Here is a 25,709-nt window from a genome sequence, read left to right as displayed (position 1 = left end):
AATCCCACCTACACTGACAAAGTACTCTCTTCAGTGGAAAATAAAATTGAGAAAAATACCTGGTACCAAAAGTGAGTCAGTGAGTTGAGTCAAGTTGTCTGACCAGTTTTTATCACTGTTTTGAATGGCAACACTTTAGAGCTGAGAAGGCTGCCATTATAGAAAGATGGGAGCGTTGTATCAGACTCGGTTATCTGTAGGAAAAACTACCAGTCATCCTTGAATTTCTGTTGTTGGAAAGGTGTGGGGGTTGGGGGTTTAGACCCTGACATTGAAAAGCATATCACTTAGGCCATACTCACACCTTCAGCTGCAATTTTTGAGGGCACACACAACCAACTTTTTGAAGTAATGCAAGATAAGCTGGGATAGTCATCATACACACATAAATACATACTTATAAACAAGTATAAAGTGTACTCTGTTTGACTTTGAAAAGCATATCACCTGGGTCATACAAACACCTTTAGCTGCAATTTTTTTCAGGCACACACAACCAGCCTTTTGAAGTAATGCAAGATAAGTTGGGATAGTCACACAAATAAATACATCCTTATACATCCTTGCTGCCATTTTATTATTTTATTGAATATCTAACATAATGTCTGTTTTGCTCATGAATGGTATGCTCAGTAACCCTAACTTGACATAAAACAAGAACAAAAGTCTAAAAAATTGCTCATTTGAAAAACCTAGACACAATAATATTTTTAGTTTATGGAAGCACTCATCCAATCGTGAAAATTAATGGAAAAGTCGTGGAATTCACATACCAGCCACATAGGAAACCCTCCTTTATCTGTCCCACTTCCTCTTCCACCTTCTACAGCTTTCCTTTCTTTTTCATTTCATGTCTTCTTTAACCGTCTTTGTTCTCCTTCCTTTTAGACTTCCTCCCTCACTCCCTTTCTCCTTGCTGCTCTTTTGGCCTTTCTCTTTCTCTTTCGGTCACTCTCCCACTGTCCTCTCTGGCTAAAAGAATGAGAGTGTACCAAGGAACTGTGCTGTGATGGGGCGATCAATGATCCCTGCTCCAACAGGCAAAGATAGGAGAGAGAGAAGAGAGGGAGGGAGAGAGGATTGGGAGAGGGAGAAGGATGAGGACAAAAACCTGCAGAGAGCAGAGAAAAATGGAGCAGTGCAATGCTGCTTTTTATAATTCTCAGATGCCTCATAGTTTAAGGAAACCATTACCATTTCTAAAGCCAGAACCTGCTGAATTAATTGTACAGGCCTGATCAAGTGATATACTTTATAGATAAAATCTCTTGAAGTGTTTTGAGTTTGATTAATTTCACTATCATTGTTCCGCTGTGAAACCTAGGTAGCAGGTTTGATAAGTATCCAATGACAAGCATGTAATCTTGACTGAAAAGCCTTACATGTTACAATTTCCCCTGACTGCCTTTCAGTGAAATTGTTCTAATTTTTAAGATCCAGTGACATTCTGTCAGTTAAATGTTTTTCTGTTGAAATATCTTAGACATTCCAATATATTTGAATGATTGAACCAGTGTAATGAGGTTAGTTTGATTCTGCTTTATCAGTTTAAAATTCTCCAAGGGCTTATCAACAGCTGATCCATAAGTAACTCTGAGTGATCTAGTGCACGTCTAGTCCATCTAGGTATGTTCAAACCCAGAAAGTGTATTTATTCACTTGGATGCTTGTTGCTATAATTTCCGGGATAGAGTCAAGGGGTGAGTGTAGAAGTCAGCAAATATTTTTTTATGTAACTTTATAACAGTACCTTGTATGGTAAGCGACCCATGGTTGTTGTTTTTTTCCTCTTGTGTTGCATGATTTGTAACGCATTTGCAGTTGTTTAGTTGTGTTTCTAGCGGGGATATTTATTTGCCACAACAGCCAGATTACTTTACTGTACATATTGTAAGCTAGCAAGTAACAGAATGCACCATGGGTGTATGTGTTTGGATTCAGGTAAATCTCTCACTGAACATTACGTTCATGCATAAAAATACATTTCCTCTCCAGTCCAAAGTCAACGTTACAGTACATAAACACTTTACAGTGAAGCTCTCTTCAGCAGATCGCTGCTGCAAACATGTTTAAGAAATGGGAGTGAAGATAAATCCACTTTTCTTAGTCACAAATGTTTAAAAGTAATCTCTTGGCTCTCCACTCACCAGTAAATAGCTCCGTCACAAAGCAGAATCTGATGTGATTTCATTTGTTATTTTCTCCAAAAGGTCCAGGCTAATGTTCACCAGCAACATTTGATTTATTGGTGATATAAAAGATATTGATGAGTACAGCTTTAAATTAATATTGACTCTATTAAGACTGAATCGGTTACAAACAAAAAGAACATCTTTTAATCCATTAATCCATAATATTTGAAAGTGTGAGTAAGAGTGTACATGTTTTGGTGTGGCGTAAAGATGCAGGCATATTACTACCAAGTCACGCTGAATGATTGCAGGCATGAGTGTGGCCTTCAGAGAAAATTAATTCTGATAGTTGGATTAAAATCATTTTGCTGCTCACAAATTATAATGTAGTGGTTTCTTTCCTCTGCAGGTCTCTAGCACTGCCACCCTGGAGGGCAAAGGTCAGCTCAAGTTCACCTCCGGCAAGTGGAGCCCTCACCACAATTGCAGCCAACTCACCACAGCAAATGATACGGCCATACGAGGCTGGGACCTTCGCACAATGACGTGAGTTCCATTTAATAGAGCTGATCTGGAAAAACATATAAATCTTGTTTAATTTCATTATATTTTAACCCTTTTCTGATGGATACCTGAAGTGGTCATTATGTAATGGAAAGACAGTTTTTTATCATTTTTATTTAAATTTTATAAAGACTTTTTCTCCTATTTCACTATAATAACTATATGTTTTTCATTTGATACATTTGAAGTATAATTTAAAAGCAGTGCTTTGGTTTGATTGGGGATTGAAAATGTAAAAAGAGCAACATTTTTCCAGAAGCATTTATTGGAAAATTATTTTCTGAACGCAGCAAAATAGGTCCCCGCCTCAAGCAGCTGGAAGCGTCTCGCCCGCGACCTCGCTCGAGGGTCAGAGGGTGATGCGCCGCGGAAACAACGTCGGAGCTGCGGAGGCGGGTAGCCGATGTCTGACGCACCGCTCTTTCGGAGACCGTAAACTCCCAGCACAGCCGGTCTCACCCTGGCCGCTGCAGTGTGCGCCCGCGAGTTGCACTCTCCTCCGGGGAGAGAGGGGGGGGTCAGTGTCAACGTTTACCCCCTCGTGTCGAGCTGGAGGGCGGAGGGACCGCGGTCATGTCTATGTTTATGTCAGACAAAAATGTACCATGCAGTCCCAGAAACAATGGCACTTTCTCAGCTTAACTATGGTTGCACTATTTTATAACTAAACACATCGAGTACCTTTGTTTACATATCAATTCGAACTAGAACTTCCTAGAGGAAAGATTTATAATTTAAGATGACCTTTTTTAATTAGAAAATTATCAACAGGTACTCTAATTAATTATTTGTTTATTACTACTTATTACTGAATCGATATCGAAGCATTTAAGTCAGTATTGAATCGAATCGAATCGATATTGAATCGAATTGCGACCTAAAGAATCGAAATTGAATCGAATCGTGAGGTTCTTAACAATACCAAGCCCTATTAAACGCACATTCAGGAATGTCATGTTAAAATGTCTTGCATAATGTTCTCTACGGAAATGCTAGAAAGCTAGTGGAAACAGTGATATGAATGGCAGATTGAATCTCTCTGAAATTCCTCTAGCTGTTTTTGACAAGTTTTGTCTTCGGTTCATGAATTCAAGTGTAAACTTCTCCTCAGAGAAGCGAGGCAGTGACAAATGTCCCTGCTTGACATGGAGCATGTGTACTACCACACAATAACCTTGTACTGCAGGTAATCAGATACTGTACCCACCTTACAACCTGGAACTGTGTGTGGTGTATGTATGTGGACTGTGTGTGTGTGTGTGTCTTGTTTCCTGTGTGTCTGAGGTATGTGATGAGTGAGGTCAGCTTGCGTGTACTGCTAGGGGATTGATAATCACCTCCCTATCTGTCGCCATGATAACAGCAACATGCTGAAGAGATTGAGAGTGGTGTCTGTTAAAGGAGAGAAAGAATATAGAAGATGTGTATCACAAGCGCAGATAAGGTAGGAATAATTTATATCACTCCCTTTTAGCCTCATACCAAATTACAGAGTTCCTGCATTCTCTGTTTTAGCAACAGTGCTGATTTGGCTGTCGGCACAAAGGGAAGGAGGGGGTGATAATAAAAGGCTTGTAAGCAGAGACCACAGACTCATCTCTAATATCACAGTGTACTGAAAGATGTCATGTACATTATCTTTATATTAATTTCCCCCCAAAAAATAATCTTGTATCTCTGGAAACTTTGCAAGGTACAGTGAAATACACAGGATGTTGCTGACTTCAGCTCAGCATTTAACACAATCTCAAGCATGAAGCTGGAAAACTAAACACTCTGGGCTGGAGTACAACACTCTGCAACTGGATATTGGAATTTCTTACAAGCAGATCCCAGAGAATTCGGATCTGCAGTCACACCAAATCTATGTTCAACACTGGAGCCCCCCAGGGCTGTGTGCCTAGCCCCCTTCTGTTCAAATTGTACACCCATAACTGCACTACCAGACATCAGGAGAACTCTATTGTGAAGTATGCAGACTACACCACCATCATCGGCCGGATTATGAACAACGATGAGAGTTCATATCAGGACCATCTCAGAGTTGTACACAGAGAACAATCTACTACTCAGTGTCAGCATAACTAAGGACTGGTTGATTGTTTTAGATTTTAGAAAGAAGCAGGCCAAGACACACACCCCCATATACATCAGTGGAGCGGAGTTTGCGCAGGTGAACAGTTGCTTGGCATTACAATCACTGAGAACCTATCATGGTCACCACACATCACCACCCTGGTTAATAAAGCACAGAAAAGGCCCTACTATCTAGATACAGATTTAAGGGATACAGTAGTATCCGCCGTCATACTACCAGACTACTGAGCAGCTTCTTTCCCAGGGCTGTTAGACTATTGGTCTCAGCTTCAACAACAACACTCCATAACAGATGTAGCAGGACTCAAGGACTTTAACATTATTTGTTTTTGTAAACCTTCTTTGGGTTTTATTTTTTTTTCTGTATAGTCTGAATTTGTAATGGCTGCTTCATCAAAGTGTTGCCACTGATTTAAAAAAAAAAAAACAACATACAGATTTAGGGCTGTCAATAAACGCATTGATTTGAATTAATTTATTATGGAAAAAAATATTTGGAAAAAAATTAAGCAGATTAATCGTGCTGAATGATATCCTTTTACCTTGCGTCACTGAACATATTCCTGTCACTTCCCACAGTAGCTTTGAAAACATGTTAAAGGCAGATTACGCTGCTGAGCATAGAACTCCTGAATGGAAAAACCCACTCCAGCCAGTATTTCTTTCTGTCTAACCATTAACATTCTTTCTAATACAGAGAATGTGGTGTGATTCGCTAGCAGACTGCTGTTTCAGCATGATTAACATTGTTAGCAAGGATGGCAATGGCATGAATGTTCACAGTGATAGCGATAGCTGTCATTCAAACATGAGTTTTTCTTCTAAATGAAAGAGATGCAGAGTTAATTTATGTGCAAACTGTAACCTGTGCTGTACATTTACTGCCACTAGACAACTTCACTGCTAAATTTGACATCTGTTGTGGTACTTCAACAGCGGTCTGCTCAGATTTCAGCCACCAACTGTTGCTCTCTACTCGCTCCCTTCAAATTTCCCTATTCTAAAAGGGGCTATGCCACTCTTACAACAAGAATGGTGGATGACATAAAAGTCCCAGATTTTAATGTAGTCAATTAGTTTTGAGTGTAAGCTTAATCTTTGGTTTAAGCACACCATGCATTTGTCAAAAATGATAAAACACTGTCAGGAAAGATGGACATATACTGCCTTGCAAAAGTATTCACCCCCTTGAACTTTTCCACATTTTGTCAAGTTTTAACCACGAATGTAAATGTATTTTATTGGGATTTTTATTAAGAATCAAAATCAGAAATCCTTTAATGTCCCTCAGGCGGGGAAATTTGTTTGTCGCAGCAGCAGAATATTACAAGAACAGAGCAATAGCAAAATATACAAACTAATTAAAAAGGAACGAAAAATAGAATCCACTTATATACATATTTACATGATATAGTGCAAAAATTTGCAACAAATTTGTATATACAGATTTTAAATATAGATAATAAATATGGTCGTTGAAATGAGTTTGTACAGACTTATTGCATAGTGCAGCGTACAGGTTGAGGTCTATATGGAGCAGTGCTGGTTGTAAAGTCTGACAGCAGGGAGGAAGGACCTGCAATACCTCTCCTTCACACACTTAGGGTATATCAGTCTGTTGCTGAAGGAGCTGCCCAGCGCTGTGAGAGTGACCTGCAGGGGTGGGACTCCTGCACCAGCAGCGATGACAGCTTGTCCATCATCCAGCTCTCACCCACCACCTGCACTGAGTCAAGAGGGCATCCCAGGATGGAGCTGGCCTTCTTGATAAGTTTATCAACTCTCCTCCTGTCTGCTGCTGAGATGCTGCTGCTCCAGCAGACTACTCCATAGAAAATGGCTGATGCCACCACAGAGTCATAGAAAGAGGTCAGGTGTGCCCCCTGCACTCCAAAGGACCTGAGCTTCCTCCGCAGATAGAGTCTGCTCTGACCTTTCTTGTATGTAGCTGCAGTGTGATCAGTCCAATCCAGTTTATTGTTCAAGTGAACTCCCAGGTACTGTAAGATGTCACCATCTCAATGTCCATTCCCAGGATGTTCACCTGTGTGCAGGGTTGTCTGTGCCTGCGAAAATCCACCACCAGCTCTTTGGTCTTCCCGGCGTTGAGCTGGAGGTGATTCCAATGGCACCAGTCCACAAAGTCCTGAATAAGTTCTCTGTAGGCTCTGTCGTCCCCGTCCCTGATGAGGCCAATGATAGCAGAGTCATCAGAGAACTTTTGTAGATGGCAGTGAGGGGATTGGTGGTAGAAGTCTGCGGTGTACAGGGTGAACAGGTAAGGGGCCAGGACTGTTCCCTGTTGGGCCCCCGTACTGCAGATTATTGTGTCTGACACATAGTCCTGAGTCCTCACATACTGTGGCCGGTTAGTGAGACAATCCAGGATCCAGGATGTGAGGTGTGGGTTCATCCCTGCGAGCTACAGCTTGTCCCCGGAGACTGCAGGCTGTATAGTGTTAAAAGCACTGGAGAAATCAAAGAACATGATCCTCACAGTGCTTCCAGGCTTCTCCAGGTGAGACAGTGATCCGTCCAGGAGGAAGATGATGGCATCGTCCACTCCTATGCCAGTTTGATAAGCAAACTGGAGTGGGTCCATAAAAGGACTCCCTTTTTGTTACTGGGGCCACGCAGGATGTTTTCCACAGCAGTGGCACTTTTCCCAGCTTCAGGCTCATGTTGAATATATATATTCCACAATCCTGCACAGCTGCTCTGCACAGGACTTGAGGAGCCTGGAGCTGATCCCATCTATACCCGTAGCCATCTTCAACTTCATCTTCCTCAACGCATTTCTCACCTGGAGAGACGTGGGACAGAGTGGAGCAGGGGGGCTGAGTGTCGGATGGGGGGGGGGGGATGTCAGGAGGGGGCAGTGGGGGGAATCTGCGACATGAAAGTTGTGGAAAGGGAGGTAGAGGTGAGATTGGGGCAGTAAACAGGGGGGATGAAAGAGGTGGTGGGGGGCAGCAGAGATGAGTGGGCCGGGGGAGGGCTGGGTGTCTGGTCAAACATATTGAAGAATAGGTTCCCAGAGATGAGGAAGAGGGCCTGCGGGTGATGTGTCTGCAGTGAGCTTGTGACTGAGTGAAGAACATCACAAGCTGCATCAGCGTTAGCAGAGGGGGGAATGTACAAAGCAAACACAATCACCTGTGTAAACTCCTTCGGGAGTTAGCACGGCCTCATGCTAACAGCTAAAAGTGCAATGTCCTTGCTGAAAACCTGTTCTTTAACAGTAGCGGTTTTTAAACAGCCTCTCCGCATTATCTCCGGAGCGGTGGTTCGGCATTTCTCCGCCGATGATGATTCACACAGAGCGAAGCATCTCCGCCTTCACGTGTGTAATTCACTGAGAAAGTCGGCGCTGCGGCTCCCAAAGAGGCGTGACGGTAAGGGATGGGTACTGAATTCTGTACTTTTATTGGTACCGACCGAATTCCCCCCGAAGTACCGAGTATCGATTCACGTGAAGTCAATCGGTACCACATTTCGGTACCTGAACGCCTGTTCACGGGCGTCAGTTGGAGTGGATTACTTCCACTCCGTCTGAGAGAGTATTCTCCACAGTTGAGGACACAGTCACATACCTGCAAACTTGTTGCTTTTCTGCGACAATCGCCGTTTTCTTCGTCAATTGGGTCATTCACGTGAATCGCGTAGGACCGGAGAGTTTTTTGTTTGTTTGTTTGTTTTTTTTTGGGGGGGGGGGGGGGGGGGGGGACTGAAAATATGCTGCATTCTCTGTCAGAAAGACAACGAATGTGTCTTCAAAATAAGAGCTTTACATTGCACCCCCAGTGGAGACCGAGGAGACGCTAGCATCTCCTGGATCTCAGCGGCTGTCCAGTTGCTCATCTTGACGTCCGCGGATGAAGTGATGGACTGACTGCTGTGATCAGCTGTTTTCTGGTCTTGAAACTCCCCGGCTGTGGGTCTCACTATATTGGAGGAGGCAGCTCAGCCCCGTGAAATAATACGAGTCAATGAAGTGAACTTTATAAAGCTCACTTCTACAAGGTGCCATAAGTTAATGCCTCTCATTTACACATTCACACATGTACGGATATATTCAGGAAACAGATACGAACCAAAAACAACGTAACGTTCTCTGATGACTATAAACATTAACTTCTTATATGTTCCGTCTACAGGTCTGCACCAAACCACAATATGTATTTTTATAATGTTTTTACAAGTGTTCATAGCTGCTAATGTATGTAACGCTGTTTCTGTGATGATACATGACAGTTAAATATTTAATCTGTGTCTATAATAACCAGATCCTGATATGTAAATGTGACATCTGTCTACCATACTGTCAACTTGTTTCATTAAATTTAAGTTTAAATAACTGACTTCATAATATATGAATTAGAATCAGAAATACTTCATTGATGCCCGACAAGAAACTGCAGCGTTACAGATGCTCCCATTCAAAGTCAAGAATATGCAGAAAAATACTACTACTACTACTACTACTACTACTAACAATAATAATAATAATAATAATAATAATAATAATAAATATAATGATGGTGATTAAAACTATATATGGTGCATATTTATAATAGTAGCCCACAATATCACACAATATCATATGTTATAATGTTCTTTCATGGAGTATATCTCTATTCTGCTGAAAAAAAGAAACCAGGCTCACTGCTGCTGTAGTTTCTTATCTTGATTTGCAGACTTTGCCAATTTTTTTGTTGCCATGATTGTTATTATTAGTACTTAGATCATCAAAAATCATGCATAAATTTGTGTGGTATGGTTCTTGAATGGGTGGTTTGCTTTAGTTTCTAATGTGAAAAAAGTAGAGTAATTTATTTTCACTATTTATTTTTAAGTTATTTACTTTCCCCCACACACATTTTTCTTAAGTTATCTTAAGTTTTATGTGGGAGTTCCTTGATGTATTTGAGAAAAAAATATTCAAAATTCTGAAGTTTTTACTATTTTTTTATATACAAAATAACTTTAATTACCACACATATACGCAAAAAAGTACCGAAAACAGGTACCGATATATACCGGTACCGATTTGCAGGTACCGAGTATAGGTTCCATATCGGTTCAAATGTGAAAGGTACCCATCCCTAGTGACGGTACACGTCATGTTGATGACGTCGGTGTTTCCCCAGGTGTTCCCCTGTTAATCCAAACCCGCGGACCGTTTATAATCATATGGATGCTGTTATAATGTGTAGTGATTGAGATCCTGACCCACCTGGAAAGTGACGAAGTTAAGTTTTTCGCGCTAAATTACATAATTATACATAATCACCATCAGTAAACAGGACGCTGTCTGACTCTGTCACTCGCGGGGATGGAGGCTGTTTTCTGGGGGAAAGTTCGGTGAAGTCTCGGTCCAGAGGGCTGACGGTTGCTGTGATTTATTTTCATCACAAACACTCGGTGAGTTAAAGTTTTTTGCCGGTGACAGACGCTGTTTTTCGGGCAGAAATTTGACGAAGAGTTGGTAGGACCAGCAGGAGGACGGACAGGAGGACAGACGCTTCTCCACGTACAGCTGTGGTATTTGTTTTCCTCATATAAGTTGCCAAAGACAGTTAAAGTTACTACGTTACTTTTGTTCGGTCCTGTAACGTTGCTTTGTGGGACATTTCTCTGTATTTAGTTGAGTGAAGGACCTGTGCAGTTATCAGACTGCACGACCGACACGCCCCCGCTCCGCGCCTCCGGATTATCCGTTCACACTGGGACAGCTCACCAATAATGTGGCCCTGATACTACCTCCAGAGGCGGATCAGCGCTGGAGCGAAATTTCCCCCCTCCCGCATCTAAAACTTTCACACAGAGGCGGGTGCGGAGAATTGGCGCAGGATCCCCGCATGCAAACGGCAGTGTGAAAGAGGCTAGTGATGGGCCCAGAGTTACACCATCTGTTATTAACAAACACAGCCAGCCCTCCTCATTTCCTCTTACCACTCTCTGCCGTCCTGTCTGCCTGCTGCAGTTGAAAACCGTTCAGATTAGCGTCCATGTCTGGGGTCAGCTCCGTCAGCCAAGTCTCAGTGAGCACCAAGATACTGCACTTGCGGTAGTCCCTCTGATGCCTGGTCAGCGCCGTTAGCTCGTCCATCTTATTGGGGAGAGATCTTACATTCCCCATGATGACAGATGGGAGGACGGGTCTGTAGCGCGTCCTCTTGCTAAGTCGAACAGCTCTGGAACAGCACCCGCGTCCCTCCTCCTCCTCAGCTCGCGGGGGACATCAGGCCGCTTGTGCGGCTGCACTGCGGTGCTACTGAGGGCCAACAGCTGATCCCTACTGTAAACAATAGGGCTGCTTACAGGCTCCCCGGACACGGAGGAAAACGGTGAAAAAAGAAGTATTGAGACCAGAATAGAAGAAGCGAGTCTGGTCTCCACTTTGCCTAAAGAAAGAGCTCCAGAAGGAAGTAAAAAGAAGCGTTAAAAAGTACAAGAAGAGCTATAAAACGAGGAAAAAGCTCAAAATGAGCAAGAGCTGCTGCAACAGGCTGCAACTCACGTATTTTTACAAAGAAAAAACAGAAAAGTCTGGTGTGCAAAAGTATTCATCCCCCTTTACTCTGATATCCTTAAATAAAATCCAGTGCAACCAGTTGCCTTCAGATGTGCATGCGCAAAACAGCTGCAGGCTGCCTGTTACGCTGCTCCAGCCTTTGAGTTCACTTTTTGAACTTTAACTTCTTTTTACTCTTTTTGTTCGTTATTGTTTCTTCACTGTGACTCTGTGAAGTCCTGACCTCTCTAATGAGGTTGTTTTTATTGAGTTTTGGTGCTTTTTTCGTGTTGTTTTTTATAAAATGCCGCTTTCACCCGGACACGCTGTTTTTGTTTACTCCGGAGAACAGCTGGCATTGTGGCCAGACCAACTGACATACTACCTGAACTCTGGAGAAAAACACACCGGGGATGCAGAGGAGGGAAGCAACGTCGAGGGATGAGAGGAGGGTCGAGGCTTATGGAGAGGAGAAGATTTAAGCTGTGTCTGCCCTCTGTTGTTATGGGAAATGTACGGTCCCTTAGCAACAAAATGGACGAGCTAACGGCGCTAATGCGGAGCCACACAGGGTACCGGGAGTGCAGTCCGATGTGTTTTACTGAGACATGGCTGCACAGGGACATCTTGGACCAGAACGTCTCCGTGGATGGTTTCCACACCGTCCGGGCCGACCGGGATTGTACCGAGAGCGGCAAGTGGAAAGGAGGGGGGCTTGCTGTTCTAGTGAATAGCAGATAGTGTAATCCTGGTCACATCACAATATAAGAACAGCTCTGTTGCCCGGACCTTGAACTGCTGGCCGTTGGACTCCGTCCATTTCATCTGCCTAGAGAGGTCCCACATGTCATCATTGTTGTCCTGTACATCCCTCCCTCTGCAAACCCAACATCTGCCTGCAGCACCATACACACCAGCATCTCCAAGCTTCAAACTAAACACCCCAGTGCCCTCATCATCATGTCGGGAGACTTCAACCACGTCACCATGGATACAGTTCTGCCGACATTCAAACAATACGTCAGCTGTCCTACTAGAGAGGAGAGGACCCTGGACCTTATGTATGCTAACATTAAGGATGCATACATCTCCTCTTCTCTCCCCCCTCTGGGCAGGTCAGATCACAACTTGGTTCACCTCAAACCCTGCTATGTGCCTCTGGTGAAGAGGAAGCCTACGACCACAAGGACTGTGAGGAGGTGGTCGGAGGAGGCTCATGAGGCACTGCAGGGCTGCTTTGATGTAACTGACTGGCCTGCACTCTGTGAGCCCCACTGGGAGGACATTGATGGGCTCACAGAGTGCATCACGGATTACATTAACTTCTGTGTGGACTGCAATGTCCCTGCTCGGACTGTTACCTGTTACGCTAATAATAAACCTTGGATCACTAAGGACATTAAGGCCATCCTTAATAAAAAAAAAAAGAGCGTTCAGAGAGGGCAACCGTGATGAGGTGAGCAGAGTGCAGGGGGTACTCAAACTTAACATCAGGGAGGCTAAAGACAATTACAAGAGAAAGCTGGAGAATAAACAACATGAGGGATGTGTGGAGTGGCATGAGAACCGTCACTGGGTTCCAAAAGACTGGTAGCATGGGGTTGGAGGGCTGTGTGGACCGGGCCAATGAACTGAACCTTTTTCAGTAGATTTGATACTGCGGCCCCTCTCCCACAAGACTCTGCTGCTGGCTGCCCAACAACAACTGCCACTTTACCTCCCCCTCCTCCTCCTTACAGATCCCTTGTCTGCCCCCCACCACCTCAATTTACACCCACCTACTCCACCCCTCCCCCTACTCTTCATCATGTCCTCCACAACCTGAGGACCTCACCTCTCCCCAACTGTCACCTCTATAGTGTTCTGCATGCCTGACCTGGTGAGAAGACAGCTGACGAGACTCCCCTCCGGCAAAGCTGCAGGCCCCAACGGTGTTCTTCCCAGGGTGCTTAACCCTCTAAGACCCACTGTTGTAATATTACAACGTTACCTTTAGCCACTCTAAAAAACAATCTCTTATATTTTATCTTGTTTTTTACCATATTTACATAGTCATTGGGTCCTATTGTTCAGTCTCACGATGCTATTGGATAGTACATTTGTTTTTAAGTCCGGCCTCATGGCCATGAACTCACACAACCTCTCATGGTTTCCTTCGGACAACATTGCTTTGTTTCATTGGTATAAATTTATCAGATTCAAGTAAGTAAAATGTCTTTTATATATTTTTTTTGTTGTTATTACAATGTCTAGAACATGTACATATGTAGTGTTTATAGAATAGATTCATCAAATTTCATTTAGAGCTTGTTACATATTTGTTGCAATATTACAATGTTGGGTGAGTGTGGTAGTCAAAATAGCAGGCTTTTTGCAGTGGGAACAAACAGGTTGTATTCTCTCCACTACACCACTGCCTGAAACAGTGTGTTTTTGTTTTTTTATATACATGGACAGTATACATACTACCCTTGTGTCGTGTTCTGGTCAAATTTGACTGATTTAAAAGTTTTATCTCTAAAAAATGTTGTTAATTTGATCAGACTGACCTAAAATTCCATGACTTTGTCCACAAAGAGGATATCAACAGACATTCAGTTCTGGGAAAGGTGAACATTTTCCTGAATGTGGATGTGTGGATGTAAGTGGGGCTATGCATGTTTTCCTTTTAGTATGATAATTAGAGGGCATTACAAGCAATATTGTCATATCAAGGCAGTATTGTGTGACTTAATGGCTGGTGATTGGGATGCACATTTCTTTTAGCATGATAAGTAGAGAGCATAGGCTAAGCCATTTACTTTTACATTTAGGGCATTTAGCAGATGCTTTTGTCCAAAGTGACTTACAATAAGCAGACAGTATTGTCTGCCTGGAAAACATTGGGGAATTCACTACGTGGGAACAGACAGGCAGGTGTGCCTGCCCAACTGTGACCTTGAAGACGAGAAGAGCTTGAAGAAAAAGGGGAGAGGAAGCGATGACGTCAGAGTGGAGGGGAATCACAACATCTGAGCTGTCAAATGGTCTGACAACAGGGCCATCACACTTGTGTCATCTTTTGCTGGACCTGAACCTGTGCAGAAGATGCAATGCTGGGACAAAGCCAGCCAAACCTACACTGAAGTTGAGAGGCCTTACAAGTACAAGTACAAGTACAAGTACATGGGAGTTGTGGATTTGTTGGACTCATTTACAGCCAAATAGAGGTCCCCCCATTAAATCCCGTCGCTGGTACATGTACATCTTCTGGCAAACCATCATCCTCTCTCAAGATGTGTAGCAAAGAGACAATGAACAGGAGACAGTTTCAGGCACAGCTAGCATCCTCTCTCATCCTGGGGAACACGGCACTCCAAACTCCAAAGAGAGGACGACCATCTTCAGGCAAGGTGAGCCCAGCAACAGTGACATCAGGAAGCTCTCTGACTCCTCAGAAGAGACCATCCAAGAGAAGTGCACACCTCCCATTGGATGTACGCAAGGATCTAGTTGCGCATTTCCCAGTGAAGACAGGGAGAGGAAGCTGCAGACACTGCATTAAACGATACACTAACATGCAATGACGCAAGTGTGATGTTCACCTTTGCCTTTCAGAGGACAAGAACTGTTTTTGGGACTTTCACTATGAATGAAAGTCATGTTATATACCTTTATGGGGCGAAGTAAGCCCTAGCGGCCCTCAGGACTACAGACCAGTGGCCCTGACGTCCCACATCATGAAGACCCTGGAGAGGCTCGTCCTGGAGCAGCTAAGGCCTATGGTCGGGCCCTTCACTGATCCACTACAGTTCGCCTACCAGCCCCGCCTGGGAGTTGAGGACAGCATCATCTACTTGCTGAACAGAGTCTACACTCATCTGGGCAAGCCTGCGAGCACTGTGAGAGTCATGTTCTTTGACTTCTCCAGTGCTTTCAACACCATCCGTCCAGCTCTACTGGGTGAGAAGATGGCTGCCATGCAGGTTGAGGCCCCAATCGTGTCCTGGATTGTGGATTACCTGATGGGCAACCCACGGTACATATGCCTACAGAACTGTGTGTCTGACAGGGAGGTCAGCAACACTGGGGCCCCACAGGGGACTGTCCTCTCTCCCTTCCTCTTCACCCTATACACCTCTGACTTCAACTATTGCACTCAGTCTTGCCACCTTCAGAAGTTTTCTGATGATTCAGCAATAGTTGGCTGCATTGAGAAGGGTGATGAGAATGAATACAGGACTGTTGTGGATAACTTTGTCACTTGGAGTGAACGGAATCATCTGCAGCTCAACGTGACAAAAACAAAGGAGCTCATAGTGGATCTGAGGAGGGCGAAAACACCAGTGACCCCTGTTTCCATCCATGGGGTCCCTGTGGACACTGTTGAGGAGTACAAGTACCTGGGGGTGTACTTTAATAATAAGTTGGACTGGACTAGAAACACCGAGGCGGTCTATAAAAAAGGCCAAAGTCGACTCTTTTTCCTAAGGAAGCTGAGGTCCTTTAACATCTGCCGGACGATACTGAGGATGTTCTACGAGTCTGTTGTAGCCAGTGCGATCTTCTTTGCTGTCACATGCTGGGGCAGTGGGCTGAATGTAGCAGATAACAACAGACTACACAGACTGAGCAGGAGGGCTGGTGATGTCGTGGGGGAGGAGCTGGACACTCTGACGATTGTGGCAGAGAGGAGGATGCTATCCAAGCTTAAATCCATCTTGGATAATGTCACACACCCTCTCTACGACACACTGTCCCAGCAGTGGAGCACATTCAGTGGAAGACTCCTCTCACCCAGATGCACCTCTGAGCGCCACAGGAAATCATTCCTGCCTGTGGTCATTAAACTGTATAACGCCTCCCTAAGAGAGTCAGACACCCCTCCTTCTGTAACCTGACTCAAGCAAAAATACGGACAATCATTCTTCTTTTTTTTGTTTTTGTTTGCACTTTTTGCACATCATTTAAACTGTATATTGATCTGTTATATATATATATATTAGGGCCGGGACTTTAGCGCGTTAATTACGATTAATTAATTACACAAAAACGCGTTAAAAAAATTTACGCATTTTAATCGCACTAATTTTTGCACCGCGGAACGTTTCCCACTGGATGAGTTTCAGGGGTACCGATTATACTGGAGCACCAACTAACGTTCATGCATAGCGTTCATGCAGTGTTGGGCAGTAACGTCGCTACAAGTAGCGGCGTTACTAGTTTAACTACATTTCTCAGTAGCGTGGTGGTAGCGTCGCTACTTTCTGAATGAAATAGCTTTTCAGTAGCTTAGCTCTTTTATTGACCAAGTAGCGCGGTAGCGTCCACACAAGCTACATTTTTATGAACACCTCTGAAGTTCAGCGCTGCGGAGCTTTCTGCTGCGGTCTGAAATGAAAGGATAAGTCGGTGATGCCACCGCCACACATGGCCGTGTATGTGGAGCCGACAGAAGCACTTCCGTATGACGGTGACACCAAGTATGGTGATTAGTCAAAATGATTAGCTTAAAATGTATGTAGATATAGCTACTACTACAGAGTGGGCTTAATAAAAATACCACTTTTGAAACTGCCAGTTATATGAGACACTGGTTGATGGATAGAGTACTTTATTAATCTCAAAGGGAAATTAAAGTGTTACAGCCACTTGACATAAATCAAAATCCAAAAACAATGAGGCAGGTAAAAGAAACAAATACAATTAAAGGCTGAATTATATACAATGACTAAATAGACTAACTCAAATATCAAATATAAATTATAAACTAGAAGACTAGAGAACCTTAACGAAAACTACAACTATAAACTATGAAAAAAAACAAAAAACAATGTTTTGTTGCTTAAGCTTCTGTATTCAGTCATCATTCGATGGTATACTAAAATCCATGTGAAAAAAATTGCTTCTCACTGTTCTCAGGTCAAATATTTATAGGCGATTAAAATGCGATTAATTTCGATTAATTAATTACAAAGCCTCTGATTAATTTGATTAATTTTTTTAATCGAGTCCCGGCCCTAATATATATATATATATATATATATATATATATATATATATATGTATATATATATATATATATGTATATGTATATATGTATATGTATATGTATATATATATGTATATGTATATATATATATATATATATATATATATATATATATATATATATATATATATATATATATATGTGTATATATATATATATATATATATATATATATATATGTGTATATATATATATATATATATATATATATATATGTGTGTATATATATATATATATATATATATATATATATATATATATATATATGTGTATATATATATATGTGTGTATATATATGTATATGTATATATATATGTATGTGTATATGTATATATATTTTTTCTTAATATATGTTGCTTGTATAATATATGTTGTTTGTATATCATAACAAAAATAATTTCCCCCTGGGATTATTAGTATTTCTGATTCTGATTCTGATGTCACCTAATTAGTAAATGGAGTCCACCTGTGTGTAATCTAATCTCAGTGTAAATACAGCTGTTCTGTGAAGGCCTCACAGGTTTGCTAGAGTACATTAGTGAACAAACAGCATTATGAAGCCCAAGGAACACACCAGACAGGTCAGGGATAAAGTTGTGGAGAAGTTTAAAGCATGATTAGGCTATGAAAAAATATCCCAAGCTTTAAACATCTCATGGAGCACTGTTCAATCCATCACCTGAAAATGGAAAGAGTATGGCACAACTGCAAACCTACCAATACATGGCCATACACCTAAACTAACGGGCTGAGCAAGGAGAGCATTGATCAGAGAAGCAGCCAAGAGGCCCATGATAACTCTGGAGGAGCTGCAGAGATCGACAGCTCAGGTGGGAAAATCTGTCCACAGGACAACTATTAGCACTCCACAAATCAGGCCTTTATGGAAGAGTGGCAAGAAGAGAGCCATTGTTGAAACAGAGCCACGCAATTTGCCACAAGCCACGTGGGGGGCACAACACACGTGGAGGAAGGTGCTCTTGTCAGATGAGATCAAAATTGAAGTTTTTGGCCTAAATGCAAAACGCTATGTGTGGCAAAAAACTAATACTGCACATCACCCTGAACACACCACCCCCACCGATGTGGGGATGCTTTTCTTCAGCAGGGACAGGGAAGCTGGTCTGAGTTGATGGGAAGATGGATGGAGCCAAATACAGGACAATCTTGGAAGAAAAGCTGTTAGAGTCTGCAAAAGACTTGAGACTGGGGTGGAATTTCACCTTCCAGCAGGACAACGGGCCTAAACATACAGCCAGAGCTACAATGGAATGGTTTAGATCAAAGCATATTCATGTGTTAGAATGGCCCAGTCAGAAAGTCCAGACCTAAATCAACTTGGGAATCTCTGGCAAGACATGAAAATTGCTGTTCACAGACACTCTCCATCCAATCATACTAAGGGGCCGTCCAGACAGGCGAAAACGATATTTTTTTCCTCCGTCTTCCTTGGCATCGTTTCAAGAATATTTGCGTCCACACGGATCCACTGAAAACGACCGAAAACGCTGTAGTTCATATTCCAGGCCTATAGGTGGCGCTTGACATTCACTAAAATGATGATGCACCACTTTGTGTTGGTCTATCACCTAAAATCCCAATAAAATACATTTACATTTGTGGTTAAAATGTGACAAAATGTGGAAAAGTTCAAGGGGGGTGAATACTTTTGCAAGGCACTGTATGCCCAGATTTTAGGGTTAGGGTTAGGGTTTCTTGCAACTGGAGTACTTCAAGCTTGAAAATATCACCTAATTTTAAAGTTTAGAATGCCTGTTTATTCACTGATTCACTCATCTACCAATTTAAATATTTTAAATGCTTACAACAAATACTGTTATGTGCGATTTATTTTTTTAATTTATTGCAAAGCTTGTAATTCATGTCTTTAATTATTTAAAATATAACCCATTGCTCTTAATGTAAGTATTAGTGTGCCTCGTGAGAGAGGTAGTAATAGTAATTCCATCAGACGGATTGTGAGACAATGATAAGAATTCAGAACTGCCTTAATTCTTTGTGGCATACTTTCAACAAGATGTTGAAACATTCCTCAGAGATTTTGGTCCATATTGACATGATAGCATCACGCAGTTAATGCAGATTTGTAGGCTGCATATCCAGGATGTGAATGTCCCCGTGCACCACATCACAAATGTGTTCTATTGGATTGAGATCTGGTGTCTGTGGAGGCCATTGGAGTACAGTGAACTCATTGTCATGTTCAAGAAACCAGTTTGAGAAGACTTGAGGTTTGTGACATGGTGCATTATCCTGCTGGAAGTAGCTATCATCAGGTGGGTACACTGTGGTCATAAAGGTATGAACATGGTCAGCAACAATACTCAGGTACGTTGTGGTTTTTAAACAATGCTCAATTGGTACTAAGGGGCCCAAAGTGTACCAAGAAAATATCCCTCACACCATTACGCCACCACCACCAGCCTGAACCGTTGATAAAAGGCAGGATGGACAGATGGTATTCTGCATGCCTTGGTTGAAAGAAGTGTTTTTTGAGTAACTGTTGCCTTTCTATCATCTCAAACTGGTCTGCCCATTCTCCTCTGACCTCTGATATCCACAAGGCATTTTCTTCCACACAACTGCCGCTGACTGGATATTTTCTCTTTTTCAGACCATTCTCTGTAAACCCTAGAGATGGTTGTGCGTAAAAAAATCCTAGTAGATCAGCAGTTTGTGAAGTACTCAGACCAGCCCATCTGGCACCAACAACACAGTTGATCAACAGAACAATAATCAGCATCATTTTTTGGTCAGCAATTTATAATTTTTCAAGCCAAAGTCAACAATTTTTTTAGCCTCTTAAATATGATGGTTTGTGGCTTTTCTTTCTCTTCCATCATTTTTAAATTAATTTCTTTGGCATCATGACTGTCAGTCAGAGAAAAGTAGAATATGTCATCTTGTGTCAGGGAAAATTGTAATGGGCATTTTTTCCCCTGTCTATTGATATTGAACTGAGTTAATTGAGAAAATAATAAGCAGATGAATTGTCGACTTCTAGTAATTGTAGAGAATAATAATAATAATAATAATAATAATAATAATAATAATAATAATAATAATAACATGTATTTTATTATTATCGATTGGAGCAATGGACTGAATGAATCACTGCAGCCTTCTTTACTCCTTCCATCCAAGGTTTTAGACAGACACGGGCAACGACCAAGGGCATTTTTTGTGGTGTGTGTTTGTGCGTGCACATCCATGTGCAAGTGTGAAGTGGTTGCCAGTGGAAGGCTTTCAAGTGTGAATGAGTGGTGAGTCACATTCATGTGTGTGTCTGTACAAGTAAGTGACATGCATGTGACAATTGACTTTGTTTGCACTTTGCTATTTGTACCTTTCTGCTTTTGTATGTATGTTTTGTTGCGTACTCATGCCTCTACATAAATGGGACCTGCTTGTGTGTTTTATGTGAGTGTCCAGTCGGTGTGGCAGCTGTGTGATGGCAGCCTCTCAGCATGGTCCACTGCTTCCTCAGACGACCTCTGAGGTGTCTCCCCCCCCCCCAACACACACACACACACTCTCTCTCTCTTTTCTTTTCTTTCTTTTCTTTTCTTCCACTCTGCCAGTCAACCACTACTGCACTGAAATAAGGATAGGGTCAACAGCAGTGGCATCCGCCTCTAGTTAGATATCGAACACCATGGAGAGTAGTGTGATATCTCCAGCAACCTGTCCCCCAGTCATGCATTGCTTAAAAAAAAAAATAATACAAAGATAACATTGCTTATAAAACATGTATGGATCCTGTTCTAATTTGTACTGATTTCACTCTTTCTCAGTCGATCTTTGTGATTGTACCTTTGCTTTTACATTATTCAGATTAACATCCCTCTTGTACAGGACTGTAGTTGGGATTGTTAGGTATTTTTCATTAATACATGCAGAATTTCAAAGGTCATATATTTCACTTATGGTATAATCGTCAGAAACTGCTTGGCAGTATTTTAAAGAGTTTCCTTGATGAATAATATTTACAAAAGGTTCAAGCTTTTATAAGGAATATGGTCACTAAAACATATACATTTTTCAAAAAATATTAAACTGGCAATGCACAACTTTGTAAGTGAGTAAAGTTGGTTGGCTTTAAAGAAATGACACCATCTACTATCTTAAGTTTGGTTCCCTATGAACCTCACTTAATACTATTCAGTAGAAATTGCTTCTGCCACTGCGAAACCAAAACACGAAGAGGCATTGCTTTCTCCAGTTGCTAACTCTAGGTGAAACAATTGGAGTAACTATGTAAACCCTACACTGCTAAGGAAAAACCCTGCTGATGAACATCTCTGCCTGAGACAAAAACACCCAAGATTCCACGCTACTTCACATCATGAAACTACGTCCTTTCTTTTTGCATAATTTTAGAGACCGCAGGTGGCAGAAAATATATACTGTGCATTGAAGATTCCCCAATTCTCCGACACCATCATTGCAACGGGCATCTCAGAATGTCTGGCTGATACTGTGCTCATATTTTCTTCATACACAGCACAAAATGCAAACATCACTTTCTATCTTTTTTTTAATTTTATTTTTATAGTAGTGCAAGTCTTTTTTCTATGGAGCCCCAGACATGACATGGTCAAAAAAAAACTTTAATTGTGGCCACAACAGACACCTTCAGTAGTTCAGTCAGAGCAACAACAACCTGAAAATCAATCCAAACTAGATTCTGATCACTGATAGGTAGGGGTGGGGGAAAAAATCGATTCACATAAGAATCGTGATTCTAATCATCCACAATTCTGAATTGATTATAAACTTCAAAAATCGATTTTTTATTAACGTTTCGCTGTGCGCCCCCACGGGCTTCCGTACACAGCGTTGCAGCAAGCTTGGGGAAAGAAAGACAACTAATTTGTCTTCAAAATAAGAGCTTTACATTGCACCCCATTGGAGTTTAGAACTGGGTTCTTAGTGGGGGGCTTTTAATTTGAAAGTAGCGACCGTTCCTAGCTTGCCGCTACAACAACAAGCGATCAGCGAAGACAGCTTCAGAGACAGAGGAGATGCTAGCATCTACCTGATCTCAGCAGCTGTCCAGTTGCTCATCTTGACATCCGCGGATGAAGTGATGGGTTAACTGCTGTGATCAGCTGTTTCCTGGTTTTAAAACTCCCCGGCTGTGGGGCGCACAACAGTGCAGGTCATCCACACCTCGGCCCATCTCACGCAATTTCCGGCATATTGACGTCTCAGATTTACATTTTCAGCTGAAATTCAGCTGAATTGCTGTATCATGCTCCAGCATCCGCCAGATATATAGAAGTCCTACTTAGCTGTTCTGGAGGGCTCCGGACTGCCGGAGCTGGACGGAGCAGACGTGCAGCGGACCTGGTGGAAGTTAACACATCGGTTTCACTTTCACTTTAGTCTATCAGCTCCGCTGGCGTGATGGAAACTTAATGCAGTGGACAAGTATCCAGTGGAAATAGACCTTCGCGTCCTGCCCTGCCTCTCACGCCCCCCCTGACACCTAGGGGGGGTGCGCCCCACCCTTTGAGAACCACTGCCTTTAAGACATCACGTAGGCTATCGCAGTTTCTAGAGAAGGTGCACTCGATTTGCTTACCCAGCTGTCCAGTAATGATATTAATAGTAGCATTTTGTGCGCACATTATACCTACTTCGTGGCCACAAATTAGTATTTCGTGCGCACGTTATACTTATTTTGTGGCCATAAACTAGTATTCTGTGCACACATTATAGCTATATTGTGGACACAATTAAAGTTTTTTTTGACCATGTCATGTCTGGAGCTCCGTATTTTTCTTAAATAACTTATTCAAATCTTGCACTGAACTAACTAATGAAATCCCTGAATAGATTGGCAGTGCATCTGTTCACACAGCTGAGCCACAATTTGCCCTAATAGAGGTCATAGTTGAAACCCTAAATACAGCTTCAAGATGGGCGTCATGGACCTGTACTTGCATTTTATTAAAGTTCATAGTCAGGAACAATTTCTCACACCAATATTTGCTGCCAAAAAGGCACATAACCTGCCTCAACACTTTGGACAGCTCTGGGAAGGATAGAGGGAGTTCTCTCAGAAATTCTACAGTCAAATCTGCGTTTCCTTGCGCCTCTCTGAATTAAGTTTTTAGCTCAGCAACTCTTCTGTCACCTCTTATTTGTCATTCATACCTCTGATCAAAATCGATGGCTGTGCATTGTCGGTCCAGTCTTTACTTTCATCAAGCGCCACAGAGAATGCAGTGAAACTTTGGGCTTTGTCTCATAACTGTTCATAAATGTCGCTTGATAACTCGCTAATCCTCTTTGCCACTGTATGTGAGAGAGATACTGTTGAACAAACTCTTCTTTTCTGGACATAGATTATCATTGACTTGCGACATACACTCCTTCAGAAACAGCCATCTGGTGAATGGCTTTCCTGCTTTGGCAATTAATTCCCTTAACACATAAGTTGCTTCAACTGCTGCAACAGCGTCCTTCTTTGCTTTATGAAAAATACCTTGTTGAGACGAAAGTCCTCTATGTGCGTGGCTCACTTTTTTTCCCTTGTCTCCTGGTACTGTTCTCCATATTTAGTCAAGTAATGATGCTTGAGATTATATTACTTTAGAGTGCCAAGTTTTTCCTTGTATAGCAGGCAGATAACATTTCCAGTTTGTGGTTGTAATCCACTTTTCTTTTTGGTTTGGAAAGAGACATCTTTGGTTTTCACAGCAAAACCCTTTACAACTCTGAGCCAACTCTCTTGTCACCCATAACATTTGCCATTACGTATTTTGTTTCACATGAAATATTATATATATTTTAAAAATACAATTGTTGTTTTCTTTGGTTAAAGTTGGTGTGAAACAACAAAAAATATAATTAATTTGAGAAAGTAATTGCACAGGTCGATTTCATTATATTTTTGACATCAGGTTGTGGCCAAAGACTTATATGTATTTGTACATTTAAGCTTCACCCAGAGCTGGTGTTTAAGCATTGTTATGCAATTACACCACCAAAACGCTAGCTGGTGGTGGGGTTGTCAATGCCACTGTCGTTTTCTCCCTGTACACGTACACTACCAGTGATGGAGTATGGACACATCTTCTCATCCAATGTTTTCTTTATTTTCATTATTTTCTAGATAGATAGATAGGGGTAGGTAGATAGATAGCTTTTTAATCCCCAAGCAGAAATCAGGTCATCAAAGCAGCAGGTACATTCAAGTACAAATACAATCAAAATGTAAGGGCAAATATAGAAACAATAAAGTACTGTATACAATATGCAAAAAAACAATAAAGTACTGTTGGGCCCTGTACTCCATGCACATGTCTCAAACAAAGAGACCAAGAGAGGCCTGCAGTTGAAATCAAAAGCCTAAACTACGATCTTAGGGGCCGTCCAGACGGGCGAAAACGATCTTTTCTCCATCTTCCTCAGCATCGTTTCAATATTTGCGTCCACACGGATCCACTGAAAACGACCGAAAGCGCTGTAGTTCATATTCCAGGCCTATAGGTGGCGCTTGACATTCACCAAAAACGCAGAAGAAGAGATGGAGCATGCGCATTAAGCTTGCGCGCTGTAAACAAACGGACAGTAGAAGGAGAAACCGAACACAACAAGAAGAAGATGAAAATGGCTAGTGCAAGGAAACCAGAATAGTTTGTGTAAATGCAGCTGCGACTCACACTCAACTACAAGGCGAGTAAGTTGCAAGAAAGGCTCAATATCTTCTGCAGCACGAACACAAGCATGTAGTAAGCCATTGTTGTTGTTGTTGTTGTTGTTGTTATGAGACGTCACGTAGTGGTGGTGAAAAAAAATCGATTATTGATTAATCGCGATTATAATATTGACGATTATGATTCGATTATTAAATTTCCAAAAATCAATTAAAAAAAGACATTTATTTATTTATTTATTTTTTTTAAATAGTAATACAAACTGGAGTCCTCCTCTTACTGGCTTCCGCTACATGGTCCACAGTCTGGAGCCAAGATATGTTATTCCATCCCGGAGCTTTTTCACACTTAAATCGATTCCAAATCTTTACAAGGACACAAAGCTTTCCCTGCAAGAGTCCCTCAACTCTGCTCACAGGGTAGCAATAACCTGCGATTCCTGGACATCCAGAGCTATAGTCTCATATGTGACCGTTACAGCTCATTATGTCAGCAGTTAATGGAAGCTAATGTCCTACGCACTTCAGACGAGAGCTATGGATGATAGCCACACAAGCGCAAATATGTGTGAGTTTCTCAAAGCAATGGCAGACAAGTGGGGAATAGAGAAACACGCCCTGGTTCTCGTCACCAACAATTCTTCTAACATGAGTCCGGCTGCTGAGCTTGGCAACTTTCTT

General features: G+C 42.0%; 1 protein-coding gene across 3 annotated transcripts in view; it reads left to right on the top strand.

Annotated features, from left to right (window-relative positions):
* The window catches only part of eipr1 (EARP complex and GARP complex interacting protein 1), a 226,433-nt gene that overhangs the window by 110,907 nt on the left and 89,817 nt on the right, over nt 1-25,709 (top strand). For all 3 annotated transcript variants that reach the window (XM_030443726.1, XM_030443725.1, XM_030443724.1), the window contains exon 6: nt 2,542-2,678. In XM_030443726.1, the coding sequence (XP_030299586.1) occupies nt 2,542-2,678 (137 nt within the window). The remainder of the gene's footprint in view (nt 1-2,541; nt 2,679-25,709) is intronic.

This window comes from Sparus aurata, chromosome 16 (genome assembly GCF_900880675.1).
Source record: "Sparus aurata chromosome 16, fSpaAur1.1, whole genome shotgun sequence".
NCBI lineage: Eukaryota > Metazoa > Chordata > Actinopteri > Spariformes > Sparidae > Sparus > Sparus aurata.
This window is presented reverse-complemented; position numbering and strand designations above follow the sequence as displayed.